The 12119-nt window shown below is 34.1% G+C and overlaps 2 protein-coding genes across 3 annotated transcripts; one reads left to right on the forward strand and one right to left on the reverse strand.

Annotated features, from left to right (window-relative positions):
- The first annotated feature begins 452 nt into the window (after nt 1-452).
- LOC148629143 (uncharacterized) lies at nt 453-3880 on the forward strand. 2 transcript variants are annotated; one of them, XM_088544910.1, is made up of 2 exons: nt 453-661; nt 1936-3880. In XM_088544910.1, the coding sequence occupies exon 2, from the start codon at nt 1999-2001 to the stop codon at nt 2872-2874; it is 876 nt and encodes a 291-aa protein (XP_088401036.1). In that variant the 5' UTR covers nt 453-661; nt 1936-1998; the 3' UTR covers nt 2875-3880. The 2 variants fall into 2 exon arrangements, with proteins under 2 accessions (XP_088401036.1, XP_088401027.1); XM_088544901.1 differs by lacking the exon at nt 453-661 and adding an exon at nt 694-1180.
- Nucleotides 3881-5751: 1871 nt separating this feature from the next.
- On the reverse strand, nt 5752-7891 carry LOC148629144 (uncharacterized). The gene is made up of 2 exons (XM_088544874.1): nt 7767-7891; nt 5752-7481 (listed from the first exon to the last, which is right to left on the reverse strand). Exon 2 carries the CDS (start codon nt 7429-7431, stop codon nt 5962-5964), a length of 1470 nt encoding a protein of 489 aa, XP_088401000.1. The 5' UTR covers nt 7432-7481; nt 7767-7891; the 3' UTR covers nt 5752-5961.
- Nucleotides 7892-12119: the final 4228 nt, after the last annotated feature.

Here is a 12119-nt window from a genome sequence, read left to right on the forward strand (position 1 = left end):
GATGTCTGTATACATATAACCAGGTGGTATAATCATATTCTAGATTCATGAGAATTTTTAACTCGTGACATCCTTGTATAACACACTGTAAGGATCAACAGCACTGTATCTTTGCTATTGATCTAGTTTCAATAAAGCCGTTACAAAGCAACTGTGTATGTAAAATTAATAAATAAAAATCGTCATTTTTCAATTGCGTTTTATTTACCACTAGTTCGTGCATAAAAAAATAAAAATGCTTAAAACAGACATGATTATCAAACATCTCACAAACTGCTAGCATGGCTTATTCAGTTATAACCTGTCGATAAGTACAATACCGTCCAAAGGTCATATAACTTGAAGATAGCAATGTAATCTGCATGAGACAAAATTGTCATTTTACAGAACGTTTATCTGTTTGTTCGTTAAAGAAGAATTATTTTATTATCTGAATGGTCATACATGATCGCTCTCTTCACTTAAGTTTCTTTTGCTCAATGCTTTCACTGTCGAACAGCGATTTTCATTGGTTTCCTACACGCAAACTATTGCTTTGTTTTGAACCAATTTGATCTTTAAATCAGGCAGCTTGTTTTTGCCGATGGTGATTACATGGTGCTCTGAAGTTACTAGACATTTTTTTAATTGTTTATATAGATTAAGACGGCAAATTATTGCAGTGAGTATTTCCACTTGTGTTATATCGAGCATTGTATTATGATTGCACTTAGTTTGGATATATTGTAATGTAAGCAAGGAACAAATATATATGTCGTTTTATCCCCATGGAATTAATCCCCTGGAGGTTTGTTTACGGAACGGAGTCTATTGGTCCGGTCAGAACCCGATCTTGGATTAATAGGTCATGACTCTACTTGTAATATTATATTTTTGTTAGATTACAAACAGCTTTTATTCTTTTTTTTAACTCAACCTTTTTAAATCACGATATAATTGTTATTTTAGCCGATTAACGAACCACGAATCAGAATATTAGTCCCTTACATCTAATCAATCGGTTCGTCTGACAACAAAGGGAGGTTTTTAATTTGATAATGTTCTAATTGTCATGGAATCATTCGCACCTTTTGTCTCTAAAAATCGTTGGAACATAGCGAGTTAAGGGGTCAGCTCGTTGATATTGTCAGAATTACAGTGTTTATTGAACAGAGTCAACGGGGATTATATTTCTACAAACGTAAGTTAATTTGCTTGTATTTTTGGTAGGTCAAATTAAAAAGAAAAATATAAGTTATCATGACATCTAACCTCACAAAACAATGCAAAAGTTGAGTTTTAAATTCCGTGGTTTGATTTTCTTAAAATTCGGAATACTTAACTGGTTTGATATTTAAAAAAAAAACGAACAAAAATATGCATAGGATTTAGACAAAGATACATTTTGTATATTCTTACATTTTATTGAATAAAACTAGTGGTTCGCAGATATTTACTAATACTATATGTAGAAACCACCAATACAATACTGTGTATATATTATTCGTACACCTAGAATTATATGCGCTTGATGATTTAATGAGTTTGTCTGAAACTTGAACCTAGAAGGAATGGATATGAAGATGGACTTTTTATATTTAATTCTGTGTAATTTGTCAGTTGAGATGCTTGCTTCTATATTGATTACCATCCCAAAGGTCCTCTTTGATAGCACAAAATGACTGGACACACTATATTTCCGATTTGTTCGTTTACTTCTTGGGTTAAGTCCTAGACAAGAAATTGTATCGAACTGTCAAATCGGGAACCAGTTTTACATTTGAAACATGTCAAATTGTTTCCTGAAGACTCTAAAATATATATTTATAGATGAAGCCTTGTTCTGATGCAACGTATTTCGTTTATCAATGCTATTTTCTTTATAAAAAAAATTACATACTGTAACATTTGATTCTTGAAATTTATCCATTAAATCTAGGATTCTTTTGATTTCAGAATTTGGGAATTGCTTTGAGGATTGACAGATTTTAACGCATGCGAAAGTCTTACTAAGTGACAATGGCGGCAAAAATAGTCGCTGGTACGACACGACGACACTCAACGCCGCAACCAATGGCCCCTGGATCTTTAGGAGGCGTAAGGAGAAGTTCAGAATCGGGACCTAAACTGCAATTGAAACGTAAAGTTACATTGTTGAATAAATTTGAAACTATTATATTCGGTAGGGATATTGAAGTAAAAAGGGGTTGTATATTACCAGATGATAGAGTTTTGGTTTGTGGCTCAGATAATTACGCATATGTCTGCAATCCGGACGGGAAACGAGTGTTGAGAGTACTGCTCCAGTTCGTTCCTAATGATGTTGCTATTTTCGATCAGAAACGCGTGGTGATAACTGGAGAGGCAGGTTATCAAATTGTTGATTTAGAGGCAATGAAGCCCGGACCTCTAGTGAAGCCAGGAGGTGTATGCACGGCCGTTGCTTGTACAGAAGACTACATCATTATAGCAAATGACTATTGTAAGCTAACTTATTTAAACATTTCTGGAGACGTTGTGAAACGGGTTAGTACCGCAAATCAACCATACTCAGTGACTGCTACCAAAGATGGTTGTGTTTATTGGACCACGTGGGATAATGATGAAGTTCATTTTATAGACCTCTCTGGAACCCAGAGATTTTTCTATAGCAGTCCAGAATTAAAGGACCCGGTAGGTGTCGCCGTTGATACTAAAGGAGCCGTGTATGTTCTCGGCCAAGAATCTAAGAATGTTCATAAAATATCTAACGAGGGAAACACTGACAAAATCGTTTTGAAAGAGGTAAATGGACTACAAGCTCCATGTGGCATGGCAATGAGTTATAACAAAACTGAAGTAATGGTTATCAATAACAAAAAGTCTATCAGCATTTACCGTTTGCATGTGACTTAGCACTTCCATTTATACTAGTACAATGTAATTAGCCCTAACAAACTCATAGGATAAGCATCGTTTCAATAAGTCATACAACTTGCATACAATATATGTAAGCTGACATTTGTCATTTTCTTTTATGTTCATATATCCATAACCATGTTCATGTCAACAGTGTTCGTGTTTGTTGTAATTGGTGTTGTCTTTTGTCATTTCTTTTTTTTCTTTTTCTTTTTCTTTTTTGGTTAATGTGTAATGTTTAAATGTAAATATACCGGAAGTGAATATTATATATATTTATATGTAATAAATGTCGACAATGTTTCAGTGACCAAACCCATTGGTTTTAACAATAAATGTGTACGAGTACTAGTAAAAAAAATCGTCTTGTTTAGAAAGAACATGCACAGATAGCAAATGTTGCATGTTAAATATGAATTCCACGCAATTCGATGTTAAGTGTTTAAACCGTCTGCATATACACAAGAAACGAGCTATTGTACGCTATATTAGGGAGGATGGGGGTGGAGGTTTAGGTGACGGGAATCGGTGGTTGAAGGGGTGGGGAATGGTGGTGGACGGGACGGGAATGGTGGTTGAAGGGGCGGGTACGGGGCGCCGAATGGGACTTATGTGGTTTTGTACTCAAAGTTCAATTTTGTACAGACAAAAGTGAATATTGTTCACCAAAAATGAATTCAGATTAACAAAATTTATAACATACTACAAATTTTCATTTTTGTGTCACAAAAATCAATTTTGTGATTCAAAAGTCTGTTTTGTGTCTCAAAAGTCAAATTTGTGTGCAAATTAGTTTACAGAATCCTTTGAGTGTACAAATGAATTATCTCATCGCGATTTTGTAAGGTTTCTCATTATATATATATAATAACCGCAGGTTTCCGATTACTTTGAGCAACGCAGGACGGTTAAGGCCGTTTTGAAGTGAAATTTAAAAAAACTTTTAAGTTGCATTCTATAGTAAAACTGTTTTAAAATGACTAAAATTGCTAGTATACGTTTTCTATGATTCTGTTTGATAAAACAGGTTTTAACATACGCGATTTTTCTACTTCCGATTTATCGGATGACGGGTGACGTTTCGTCGTACCCGTACCCCGTACCCGCCCCTTCAACCACCATTCCCGTCCCGTCCACCACCAATCCCCACACCTTAAATACCGATTCCCGTCACCTAATAAACGTCACCCAATAATCATTTCCTGACATCTTTCGACTCAACTTTAAAATGCTTTGTCCGACCTGTTAATCGCAACCAAATTTGTTAAAATTTGACAAGATAATTTGTATTAATGTATTTATTTGTCTTAAATTTTGCTGGAAAAAGAAATGAAATGTCAGATTAGCAAAGAAAATAATATTTGAAATGTGTTGTGCGGTGACATTTGTTAATCTGTCAAAGTCGGCGAAAGATTATTTTGTTCCACTGTCCCTCACGATTTTTTGCCGGATACAGATAGATTCCTTCTTTCATTCCGATTATATTGATGTATGACAATAGAAATTCGGTTGAGTGGAACAGGTCGGGCGAGATGCTTTAAGTTTGTAATACACGTGTACATGATGCTGCACATTTTGAATTCATTTGCATATCCAAAGAATTATGTAAATTTGCATACACAATTGACTTTTGTGACACAAAATTGAATTTTGTGATACAGAATTGACTTTTGTGACACAGAGTTGAATTTTGTCTTTAAATTTTGTGACACAGAATTGACTTTTATGACACAAAATTGAATTTTGTCTCACAAAATTAAATTGTCTCAAAAATGAATTTCGTCATTACAAAATTGAAGTGATCATAAGACAAGTCTGTGTAATATAGTTTTGTACGACAACAAAAATGATTTTGTTGTGACGGATTTTCAGATATGTTTTTTTTTTTACTTGTATTTCTCGAGGAATGCCAAAATCTACTTATTTTACGTATCAATACATACAGCTAAATTGTTATTAAAACAATTTTAAATCATTTGAATTTGATTAAGTATGGATTAACACGATTTAAAATCTTATTCAATTAAAAGTACCTAATAGTTGAAGTAGAACCTATTTATATCTCCAGAGTATTAGTAACAGTTAAATTGTAAATAAGTCCCTTAATTTACTTCTGATTCTAGCCTCTTTAGACTTTAAATGGCAATAACGTTCACAAAAATCCTTGTTTTTGACAAAATGCCATAAACATATCGCAGGTGAGAGACTTTACTTATTAAAGTATAGTATCGAGCACATAAACCCGAAATCAGTCAAAGAATACGAAAACAAATTGACAAACGGTCTTTTCAGTTCTGGAAGTTATACATGTTATTGAAGCCGCCATGATGTTTTGTTTTCGTTTTTTCCTTTTTTATATGCGACTGCTGAAATGCAGGCTTTCAACTGGCCCTTATTCTCAGAATTTTCCTCCTTTTTGGGGCAACCCTTTTTTTTTATAATTTTGGGGTGAAAATCCTAAAATTGCCCTTATTTTTAATTCAGATTCATATTTTTTTTCGAATGCCACATTTTTGGTAGTATACTCTTAAAATCAGCTGTACCAGAAGTTGGTTATGTAACAATTATATCATTATAGAAAGTGGTCAAGCATTACACCCTGATTAAGGAAGAAGACCTTGGGTAACGAACATAACTCTGAAATCAATGATATGTTTGTATCATATTCAATTTCACCAAAGTCTATCAAGCTTTCATTTGAACCAGAATGACATCAATTCAAGTTACTTTGATGCTTACATGCGATTGATGTCAAATGTTGAATACAAACGTTCAAATGATTCGTAAGAGTTGTGTCCCTTATCCTAGGTCTACCTCCTTAAAGAAGTGCAATTGTTATTCCTCCTCGTGCCTGATGCAGATAAAAAATAATAATTATATAAGAACAACAAAAAATATATTCATTGCATTCTATCGAAAGCCATCGGCCATGACATAAGTTGCAGATTTATCTTGATTTTTTTTTAGGTCCCTAGGGCCTGTGCTCAATTGTTAAAAAAATAATAACAATTTTTAAATCCTCAATAAAATTTGTGTTTTAACTTTTACTGATGTGGTCATCAACAAGTTAAACTATTTCCTTGTCTATGCTGAATATGTTTTGAAAATTTTAACTTGTTTTTGATTATTAATCACCATAAGTTTTGACTTATCTAAGCTTAGAGCAACACCTAAAGGAGCATACACACCATCTCGTTTAGCATAAAGTGTTTTGCTCGATTTGTCGGTTCTCGAAATGTGTAAAATATTGGCAGAGTCACAGCCTGAAACATAAACGTTTCCCGTATTGTCAGCGGCTACCCCGGTGCTCTCTCGAAGGTCAGACCCTGTATAAATATTTTGACTGTTGCCATTTGGTAGGATGCTATTGACATAGTTGTTATTGTAGTTTGTCCAGTATATTGTACCGTTATGGTCAGAAGTGATCATGTATGGATCATAACGCGTAGTTATGTTCTTTAATACGTTTCCCTTTAAGTCAACAATACTGATTTTACACTCATCGTTGACAACAAAGATTTTATCTTTTGCACTAGCAACTGCTGAACAACAACCACCTGGTTGAAGCGATTGGGCAAGCGACAATGTTCTCAGATCAACTGTCACCAGCCCATTGTCGCCACACGAGACAAGGGCGCGCGAATTATCCAGCAAGCAGACGTCTTTTGGCGTGAATCTTAACTTAATCTTATGAACATTCAATCCACTCATCTTACATACATAAACCAGTTTGTTCTTAGTGTCAGGAATTAATAAACGATCGTCTGGTAAGAAACATCCTCTTGCAATTTCGACGTTGTTACCAAAAACAGATGTTTCAAATTTGCATATCAAAGGAGAACCTGATGGCCTTAAGTTCAATGCAACAAGCGCATTCCTTTTCTGTTGAAGAGACATAGATGCAGGTGCCTCTTTCACTGCTATTTTCCCGTATGTTTGAATGAAATTTCTGGAATCGTGTAACATTCTCGATGGTTCGAAATCTATGTTGGTAATCTTAGACTCAGCTAAATGTTTTTGCACGAATTCTTCGCTGGATTTTTGTTGATGTATTAAAACCTTCGCCATTGAAAACAAGTGAACATTTGATGCATGATCTTTCATCACTTTGATTTCACGAGTCCATGATTCCAATATTTCCTTTTGACTTAAAAAACTTTGCCTGTCTTTTTCTATTTGTTCTGCACACATTTTGTATTTCTCCGAGAGATCGTTTCCAAGTTCGTTCTCAACTTTATCAAGGTGCGACATGATTGTGCTTCTAATTTGTTTGATTCTTTTCCGGATCGTGTGCTTTTGGTCATTCAGATTCTGAAACCTGTCCTCGTTAGTTCGTAACATTTCTGTTAAAACTTGTTTTAGATGATGAATCCTATTCTCGAGAGAGTTCAAAGTTTGTCCAAACTTTCCCGTATCAGCGGCCTTCTCTACTGGTTGGACATTCTTGCATTTGCTATGCTCGTCTGAGATACATTTTGCACATATAACTTGGTCGTGACTTTGGCAGTAATGCGAAATCCGTTTCTTGTTATGGTGCTGACAAGTGCTGAACATCTTCGATGAGGTAACTTTCGTAAAAAACTTGACTCAAATTGTATCGTTTGCTTCAAAACATAGATTGAACTTGAGGTAATTCGGTATGTTCTATCATAGTAAATTCGTTTTATAAATACACTTACATGTTATATGCAAAAATGTAGGGAACATAAACGAGCTCCATTTATTAACATAGAGTTATGGTTAAATCAAACAAGAATTGGTTTTAATATATATGTGTCCTTGTTTGAAAAAAATATGCAACTCTTTAAATATTTCTGATTTTCACTAAAATTATCAATCGAAACATGATGAACAAAATTAATATAAAAAAATAATTTATGTATACTCACCCTCAATAATTTAGATATATGCATTTAGTTGTATCGAATTTGTAACTTTATAGTCATTTTACTTGGTTACAAGAGAAAACAAAGCCTGCCCAGTCAGATGAGCTCAACTGAAACATATACTATACAAATAACAGGACTAGATATAGTACTGAGGTAAAAACTCTAATTCATGGAGTGTAAAATCATTCAACTATAATTACAGTAAAAAATGTGTAATTTCTTGTGAATAAAATATTTTGGTCGAAAAGGATAAGGAAATGCAACAAATTATGAAATAAACAAACATTAAATGTTTCTTCCATTTGGCACAAGCCTTTGTGTAGAGATAATTTGAAGATCGTCGAACAATGGCAATCCCACAAGAAAAAAATACAAATTATCTCTCTACAAATACATGTGATTTTTGGCAAACGTGTGCAGCAAAACTCACGTGTGTAATCAGTTTGTCTTCCTATTTACAATTCTAATTACCAACCATTCTCTAACGTAAGAACCATAACTCAAGTTGTAAAATATCAAGGAAGCATGTTTCTTAAATAATTTGAAGACTTGGATAGATTGTAGTTTTAAACTGAACTCAAGGAAAATTAGAAATATACGAACAGGAAGTCGGGCCATAAGCAGTACCACAAAGCTTTTAAAAGAATGTGCATGGAAAATGTAGAAAAACTAGCAGGTTGTAGATAAAATAGAAGGTTGCATTGAAACAAACTTGTCTCAAGAAACGAACATGCTGCGAGACTTTAGAGTTATTAGTACTACTTACGAATGGAATGTATGCAATTCAGGAGGAAAAAAATATAACTATTTTGTTTTACCTTTTTGGATTTGATAGAAGTGAAGATATGATGTGTCGTAAACCCCGATTACTAAAAAGTATATATTGTTCTCTTGGTAGAAAACCTGTTTCGACTATGGGGCGCCGAATTGGACTTGATCTTTTTGTGACAAAATCAATTTTGTGCACACAAAATTGAATTCCGTCATAACAAAATTATTTTTGTCGTACAAAAATCATTTTTGTTGTACAAAATTATGTTATACAGACTTGTTTTATGATCAATTCAATTTTGTATGCAAATTAGTTTACAGAATCCTTTGCATATGCAAATGAATTCTCTCCCATTACTATTTTTGAAAGAAGGCCTCTCATTGGATGAAGTAACCGCGGGACTCGCAGGTTTCCGATTACTTCGAGCAAGGGAATATCATGTGGTTGGTGCGCTATTCTGCAAAATTAATACTTTATTAGGTTTTACTTACTTTTTGCAGAATAGCTAATCATCCATATGATATATCCTTGTCCGAAGTAATCGGAAACCTGCATCTACGAGACCAGCAGTTATTATATCCAATGAGAAGTCTTCTTACAAAATCGTGATGAGAGAATTCATTTGCATATCCAAACGATTCTGTTAACTGATTTGCATACAAAATTGACTTTTGTGACACAAAAGTGAATTTTGTGTTAAATTGCATGCAAAAGGGATTTTGTTATGGCAGAATTCAATATTGTATTGTAAACACAAAGTTGAATTTAACATTTCTCCGTTTTTTTATGCAAATTAGTTCACGGTATCCAAACTAAACTAAGGTAGTACAATACAGTTATGTCATTTCTGAAAATTTTGTCTCATTTTGTTGAAATAAAGCTGTTTTGAGGCAGTCCGCACAGAAATTTCTGGTGTTTTGTCACAAAAATGTGCATATTTTAGAAATCCTTGGTGCCTGGAGGTTCAAGTCATTTATAAGTAATTTAGTGGTTATTGTTGTAAAATCCAGTAGCCATGGTAACATACTGAAAAAATATTACTGAGTTTCAGTACAAATCTGGGGTGCCTTTCCAAAAATAACAGCCAAATTGTATGTTTTATAAAATATCAGGCACCAAGACACTACCGCAGGATGAAAGCATGCATGGAGTAGGTGAAAAGGGTAAAATTAATAAGACCCTTTTCCATTCATTCTCTCACAATTTTTAGTTCCAAAAGTTCCTGCGAAAAAAGGTATTTTGAAAATCAGCCATCAGATGCTGAGGAGAGAACCTAATGCGGCAGGGGACTGAAACGTTCCAGATACCATCCTTCATTTAAATTACACCTGTTAACCATTACATATATTACATCTGTCTTTGTATAAATGATTAACTACATGTGAGCTTTTGTCATCACTTAGCGTCCGTCGTCGTTTGTCGTCTTCGTTAACATTTATTTCAAAGATTTTCTCCATTAGTACTACTTAACAAAATTCAATGAAACTTGGCATGTCTGTTCCTTAGTATGTCTTGCACTAAAAAAAGCGGTTGGATCTGTAGAAAAACGTGACCCGTTACTGAAAATAGAACATAGCGGTTTGGACAGAAGGCATATATCTCCAAAACCGTTGGTTATAGCCAAATTCTGACAGGAAGAACATGTTTCAGTGGTCATTTTTTTTTGGCTCTTCTCAATTTATTTTTCGCTATTTTCAATAGGTTCTCGATGTATTTTTTTTTCTATTTTAAATAGTATTACTTTTAAAAAATTCTTCTATGAAATTAATGAAAATTGGTATGATTGTTCCTAAGGTATGGGCATTAGCTATTTTTATCCAAGAAAAAAACATGACCGCTTTGGAATGTTGCTTATAGAGCCAAGTGAGCGATTCAGGCTCTTTAGAGCCTCAAGTTTATTTCCTCTGTAGATATATACAGCATCCGTTTAAAAAAAACAATAAATATATAATGCAGTATGCATTTAGTGCAAATCATCGACAGTAGTACAAAAGAAAAAAAAACTTGAAATGCAACTTATCTTACTAACATAATCATTGGTAGCTAACTCTAGTCCAAAATATTCATCAGTACGAAAGCATATGACAGATTTAAGGCTTCAACCAATCGGAATTACTCGTCCATTTCCGCTAACCTAAAAAACAACGTTTTCTTTTGTGCAACTAGAAAGTCTGAGGAGTTCCAGTTGAGGCTTCAACATCTGTATAGAAGGTGATTACAACAACAATTTTAATCTGAATAGACACTACAAATAAAATTTTTTTTGAATAATAAGCTGAAAGTGTCTCTTTGGCAGAATGTTAGACGATACTCACAGGACGAATGCAACATTTGGTGGTGCAAAAATGATTGACATAGGTTACAGTTATTTGTATTATCATTCGTAAGACCTGAGTTTTTTTTAGAAATCAAGTAAGAATGATGCACTATACCAATTAAGGGCCTACATGAGGCATAGTATATAAAACATATATACGCGTGTAACAGCGGAGAAAACAGTTTCGACATAAATTTAAACGACGTTACACTTATAGTGAACTTCCATGTTACAACATGGTACAATATAAATAAATTCCACGATATAAAAAAGGTGGACTTCAGCATTCTGAGCTCATTCTGACTGAGGTACGCAAAAAAGGGCCAGGTCCTGAGATCTAGGGATTTTGAAAAAGAGGGTCACTGGCAACCCTGGGTATTAGTTACTCCTTTCCGTCAAACTTTACTCCTACAACGTAAGAGGTTGAAATTCCGTTCCTCCATACCCCAACGTAAGGATGACACCAAGTCAGAAAATAGCTTACCAGACAACCTCTTGCACTGCTGGAGTAGTCGAACGTGAAAATTAACTAAGTTTCTTTTTCGAAAGGGAGGTTCGGACCCCCTCCCACTACTGATGGTAAAGCCGACTATAAGGTACGTGTGGGACAACTTCAAATGTTACTGGTGTATCAATCAGCCTTGAACAACTGCAGTTTTATGATTTGTAGAACTCAATAATTAATACTGTAAACGTCTTGAAAACAAGGGTTTACTTATACTGTCCATCGATAGGCTTGTAAATATTCAAGTTCTCAATCAAAGCGAAGTAACTCGAATATATATAACAAAACGAATACAACAGTTAATAGTCAACTGATAAAATCCACATTTTTAGTTTATGGCCATGGATAGTAAAATGTAAAAAGTAGTTAAAACAACATTTTAGTACATTTTTTGCCCATTAAATGGATCAATATGTAACTCATAACTTCAAGGCCGTGTGGTCAACGAAGATTAATTTGGCTACTTCTGTTAAATGTTTTACCAATATGCTATGATTTCTTTCTGTTTTTTCTTGCTCAGTATGCTTTAAGAACTTAATTAAAAAAAACGTTGAGTCATGTATGGGTATGAGGCTTTCATCCTCGGTTTCAAACGTCAACAGAGATGCTTGTGTATGTAAAGAAGACACCATATTTATCTACATCTGCATTAACTTCCCATTTGATATTTTTCAACATCAATGCGTTCGTGGGTTCGGACCTTTTTTTTTGGACAATTTTGTTAGTTTCGTGTAAATTTTCAGTCTGCATATAATAGCA

Source organism: Perna viridis, chromosome 1 (genome assembly GCF_037379345.1).
Source record: "Perna viridis isolate PV_CMFRI_1.1 ecotype Kerala chromosome 1, ASM3737934v1, whole genome shotgun sequence".
In the NCBI taxonomy this organism is placed as follows: domain Eukaryota; kingdom Metazoa; phylum Mollusca; class Bivalvia; order Mytilida; family Mytilidae; genus Perna; species Perna viridis.